Raw genomic sequence first — 5,583 nt, 5'->3', positions numbered from 1 at the left:
TGTACAATACTTCTCGTCAGTATTCCCGTCTTTTCTTCTGGTTCAGGCGTACACGATAGCTCATATAACCTGTATTAATTGTATAGATTGTGCATTTACAGCTGTTACCAACCAAGTTGTTTGGGGGGCAGTTGGGGGAGGGGGAGGGAAATCAAGAGAACAAAAAGAGGTGATATGTAATATTTTGTTTGTAAGTATCCTTTGTATCATAGCAAAGGAAATGTTTAAAAAAAGAGAGCTGTAATAAAGTAATTTTAGTAGACGGCGTCTCTGCTTCGGTTTGTTAACAGAGGTCAGTATGGGGCTGGAATAATGGAATCGTAGAATTGGAAGAGCACCCCAGGGGTCATCGAGCCTGACCCCCTGCAATGCAGGAATCACAGTCCTCTGGTCAGCTGCTACAATGCCCATCTCTGCCTACCCTCCCTCTTAAAACAGGGGTGGGGAATCTTTTACAGCCCATACAGGCCAAATCTCCTTTTTTGGGGGGTGGGGTCGCATGAGAGTGGTGGGCGGAGCCAGAGGTAAAAGTGGGTGGGGCAATGCATGCAAATTTTTACCTTTGCACAGTCAGCTAGTGTTTCTGCACATACACATCCCTCTTCATCCTCCAGGTAAGCAAGTTGAAGGCAACATTTCCAGCCAGGCAATAAGTTTAATGAGGGTGCACAGATAAGCTCACAAGCCAAATTTGGCCCCCAGGGCACAGGCTCCCTACTCCTGCTCACTCTTATTCTCACAAGAGGGACTCAAAAGCGCTTTACATCAAAAGCAGCTAAGAACATCAATAAGAATCTGAACCGTAGGTGGCAAGAGAAAGGACGGCCGCTGTTTTCTTGCAATCCTGGGCTGGGGGCATTGTGGCAAGTTGAAATGGCAACCCCCCCCCACCTGCCCACTGCGGCCCCGTCCACAGACAGCTGGAGGGCGCCAGCTCAGGGAAGGCTGTTCCAGAATCGCAAGAGCAGGTTGAAGTAATTCACGATTTCCCAACTACAGATAACAGATTCTTTACTAAGATGCCGCCATGGACCTGAGCAAAACAAAACCAATCACACTGGCAGCCAAGTATTATAATGTACAAATGGGTTGTATGACAGAAATGATGTAAAGCAACGACAGCCGCAATGCTCAGAGATTGAATGAATAGGAAGTCAGAGGGTCATCTAGTCCCACCTTGTTCAATGCAAGAATTGCAGCGAAATTCAGCTGCCTTTAAGGGCACTCTAGGCAAGAACGATGTGGGCCAAATATTCTGTTGCTCCCTTTCCGCAAGGACAGAGACCCTTACATCCCTTAAAATACCCAGCCCATTTGCCCTCGAGGTTCCGGTTCCGGTTGCTCCAGGAGTCGTGTGCAGCCTGTTGCTCTGTCACCGTGTGTACGACCTTTGCCAGCTGAAGAGGTCGAAGCCAGGCAGGGTGGCCCCCCTGTTCCGCAGAGGGCCGCGCCGCCGGCAGCAGCGATGCTGGGCGGTGGCTGTCCTTCGGCGGGGCTTGTCCTTCATCCTCTCTTCCCCTCGGAGAAACTCCGCCAAGATCTGCAGGTACTCCAGCACCACTGCGTTACCCCAGGAGCCTTTGAGATCCTTCCCGAGGAACCCGCAGTGTCCTCCGTGTGGACTCAGCAGCAGGAAGAAGAAAGGGTTGCTCTGGAAGAGCTCCCACGGGATGGTGTCCTCGGGAGCCCCCCGGATGGGGTCATCGGCGCTGCAGAGGCACAGGACAGGCACGGCCACCTCGTCCACATCCCGCAGGGGGTCGTTGCTGGCCCAGTAGGTCTCCCAGCTCATCTTCTGCCTCCGCTGTGGGCAGAAGAGGGCAGCTTCAAAAGCTCGCAAGGAGCTGCTCCCAAGGACCCGGTCCATCTCCGCCACCACCTCCAGGGCTTTGGCATACCTGGAACACAGAGAAGTGGGTGGGTAAGCTTTTTTCAGGCTGGGGTCCGCATTTTCCAGGGGGGCACATGCCAGGGGTGGGTGAGGCCGGAAGGGAAAGCAGGCAGGGCAACATGAATTGTATCTTTGCACAGGAGGCTGGTTTCTGCACACACCCTGCTTCTCTAGCCAAGAGGCACCATCAGAGTTCAAGGAGCTCATTGAGATTTTTAAGCACAGAAGGCAAGCTTCCTGGGTCAGGACAGTGGCCCATCTGGTCCAACGTACTATGCTCAAAGCCACCTCCCTGACGCCTATGGGAAGCCTGCAAGCAGGATTCGATCTCAAGAGCAACTTCTTGTGTGGTTTCCAGCAACTGGCATTCAGAAGAAGCATTGCCGCCTCCTGCGTTGGAGTAGCCATCGACAGCCTTCCTCCTCCTCCATGAATTTGTCTAATCCTCACTTAAAGCCAACCAAGTTGGTGTCCATCGCTGCCTCCTGTGGCAGGGAGTTCCACAGCTTAACTGAAGAAGGAGTTCCTTTTGAGCGAGTGCCAGGGGTGCCAACCCTTCTCATCACTTCCCGCCCCGGATCGGTTTCCCCCACATGAAAGAGGGGGGCACCCACACTTCGCTTTTTCAAAGGCACCTGTGTAAAAGTCAGATCCTGTAGATTTAAATCTGGGCTTTGAAGACCACAAAGCCACAACAGGAAGTGGGGAAGAGTGTCAGTCTTTCCACTTCCTCCATCACCCCTAGGAACTGAAGGGGGGGTAGAAACCGCCTTCACCACGTAATGACCATGGGGTGGGGCAGTATGTGTGTTAGGGGGCCTTTAGGAGTTTTATGGGTGCCCCTATCACTCAGGAACGCGGGTGGCATTGTGGTCTAAACCACTGAGCCTCATGGGCTTGTCGATCAGAAGGTCGGCAGTTCGAATCCCCGCAACGGGGTGAGCTCCCATTGCTCGGTCCCAGCTCCTGCCAACCTAGCAGTTCGAAAGCACGTCAAAGTGCAAGTAGATAAATAGGTACCGCTCCGTTGGGAAGGTAAACGGCGTTTGCGTGCGCTGCTCTGGTTTGCCACAAGTGGCTTAGTCATGCTGGCCACATGACCCGGAAGCTGTATGCCGGTTCCCTCAGCCAGTAAAGCGAGATGAGCGCCGCAACCCCAGAGTCCTCTGCGCCTGGGCCTAATGGTCAGGGATCCCTTTACCTTTATGTGCACCACCCAGCTTTGGATGGTGGTTCAGGCTATTGGCATGCGGTCAGTGGACTAGGGAGACTAGGCTAGTCTTCTAAATGTTCCCCTCGTGCCCCAAACCTGGGAAGCTTCTGCCCAGCTTAGGGAGGGAGGCATGATGCTCATGTGAGCGACACCAGGCCATCAAGGCATCATGCTTGTGACATGCCCCCCCCAATCTCCCTCACTGGCCCCTCTGGTCCTAATTGTTCCCCTGCAAAAAAAATTCGCCCCATACCACTGGTTCAGGCCCTATTCCAGACCCTCCAAGTGTCCCTATTTTCCAGGGACAGTCCCGCATTTACAGAAGCTGTCCCGGTTTCTGATTTGATCCCTTTATGTCCTGCTTTTCCTATTTTCATCGGAGAAATGTGGGAGGGCGTGCTATGGCAGAAGCTTTGGAAAGTACCCACCTGCTGATGCTCCTCTTCTGGGGCAGGAGGAGGCTCCATTCATACAGCCAAGGGAGGCCAGCTTCAAACCAGTCCTGGGCCTTCAGAATGGGCGAGACGCAGGCAGCGCCACACAGGTAGCTGGATGAGCCGCATTCGCCCAGGTAAGAGAGCAGCAGGCCTGACCCTGACCCTTCGCTCATGGCAAACAGGGCGCTGCTGGGATGCCGGAACCGGATGTATGCCACTGCCTCTTTCAGGTCATCTGGGTCGCCAAAGGGCTGCAGCCTGGGGGTGGTCAGTGGGCAGCCGTTGTGCCCACGCCGGTTGAAGATGACCGGATAGTAGCCTTGCCAGAGGGCCAGTCGGCACAGCTGCTGGACGTTCCTGCTGATCGCGCCAGTGGCGTTGGGCACCACCAGGAGAACCGCTGCGTCAGTGGCTTTCCTACCTCCGTCCACGGGCCCGGCCACCCAATCCAACGCAACGATGCCCCCGTCCGCCAGTTGGAGGTGGTCCCTGGAAAACTCCAGTGGGCGATCCGGGGGCCACAGGAGCTGCACGGCAGTCTGCAGGTTTGGCCACCGCTTCCAGGACCACCGCTTGGTCTCCAGGTGGGCAGAGCGGCAGAAGCTCTTGACCAGGGCCTGAGCGAGGGCAGAGGGCCTGCAGATGAGGCGGCAGCCCCCTACAGGAGACCCCCGCTCTTCTCCCAAAGGGACCCCAGCAGCCTTGCGCTCCTCCTCTGCGGGTCCCCAACTTCGCGGCTGCCTCTTGCCATCGGTGGATCTGACGAGAAGACCCTGGGGCCGCCAGAGCCACCAGGTGAGGAAGCCCAGAAGGATGCACCCCACGGCCCAAAAAACCATCGCCTCTGGGCTGCTGGGGCCTCAGGCAAACGCCTCACTAGAACTTGCTGAGAGTCTGGCCAGCTTTTTCTGGAGCTAACTGGTGCTTGGTTACTTAAGCAAATAATTTATTTGTCTGAGGGTTGCGGGGGGGGGGGGACAGGAAAGCAGGGGTGATGGGTGTTGTTCCTGCAAGTGGGTTAACCCTTCTGCTTCCAGAGCTGTTCACCTTCTGCTTCCAGAGGCCCAAAGGGGGATGATTATCCTCAGTGCTTTTCCCCCCCTGGGGGTATAGAAAGGTACGCAGCACAGACACCTTTTTTCCTATAAGAAAAGAACTGGTTAAAGATCTGGCACTAACGGTAACAACTTCATGGTGAGTATCACCAACACCATTTTTTTTTCCAGAAGAAAAGCACTAATTATCCTGTATATTAGATATTCCCTCTCTCTCCCAGCATCTCCTGATTTTGTACTCTGCCTCGTTCAACCACAAGGTGCTGTTGAATGACGACTCCCATCAGCCCCAATGGCCAGGGATGATGGGAGCTGTAGTCCATCAGCGCTTATAGAATCATAGGAATGTAGGACTGGAAGGAACTCCAAGAGTCATCTAGTCCACCCTCCTGCAATGCAGGAATCAGAGCAAAAGAGCTTCTCACGGATGAGTCTCTGGCGCCTGTTCAAAAACGTCCAGTGAAGGAGAGGCAACCCACTTTTGAGGGTGTCTGTTCCACTGTCAATCAGCTCCTGCCCTCATAAAGTTCTTTCTAATCTTCACTTGGAATCTCCTGTCTCGTGACAGCCCTTCATATTTGAAGATGGCTTTCACATCCCCCCCTCCAGGCTGAGCATTGCCAGCTCCTTCAACCGTTCCTCATCAGGCTTGATTTCCAGGCCCTGGATCATCTTGGTCCTCCTCCTCTGCACACCTTCCAGCTTGTCAACATCCTTCTTAAATTGTGATGCCCAGAACTGGACAAAGTACAAGTGCAGTCTGATCAAGGCAGAATAGAGTGGCTCTATCACTTCCTTTGATCTGGACACTAGACTTCTCCACACCTGACTTAAGAGAACAGGTGGCCTGGCTGCCCTTTCTTTCTTTCTTCGGCAGACTTGTACAAAATATGGGCAAAGCTATTGCAATCCTTATTTTTTGCTTGGTTTGGGCTTTAATCCTGTTTGGTGCCATTGCAGTCGGGGCACAATTGTTCATCAGATTTC

The 5,583-nt window shown here is 53.8% G+C and overlaps 1 protein-coding gene across 1 annotated transcript; it reads right to left on the bottom strand.

The window, feature by feature from the left end:
• Positions 1-635: 635 nt before the first annotated feature.
• ABHD15 (abhydrolase domain containing 15) lies at positions 636-4,683 on the bottom strand. Its single transcript, XM_035139952.3, has 2 exons — positions 3,533-4,683; positions 636-1,898 (listed from the first exon to the last, which is right to left on the bottom strand). Exons 1-2 carry the CDS (start codon positions 4,378-4,380, stop codon positions 1,373-1,375), a joined length of 1,374 nt encoding a protein of 457 aa, XP_034995843.3. The 5' UTR covers positions 4,381-4,683; the 3' UTR covers positions 636-1,372.
• Between the last annotated feature and the right edge of the window lie 900 nt (positions 4,684-5,583).

This window comes from Zootoca vivipara, chromosome 14 (assembly GCF_965207765.1).
Source record: "Zootoca vivipara chromosome 14, rZooViv2.hap1.1, whole genome shotgun sequence".
In the NCBI taxonomy this organism is placed as follows: domain Eukaryota; kingdom Metazoa; phylum Chordata; class Lepidosauria; order Squamata; family Lacertidae; genus Zootoca; species Zootoca vivipara.
This window is presented reverse-complemented; position numbering and strand designations above follow the sequence as displayed.

What these genes read in the sequence shown, in the direction of transcription:
- ABHD15 (XM_035139952.3), bottom strand. Translation starts at nt 4,380, where the DNA reads ATGGTTTTTTGGGCCGTGGGGTGCATCCTTCTGGGCTTCCTCACCTGG. An exon ending in CAGAAGAGGAGCATCAGCAG is followed by an intron (nt 1,899 to 3,532) that starts GTGGGTACTTTC and finishes TCTGTGTTCCAG; the next exon opens with GTATGCCAAAGCCCTGGAGG.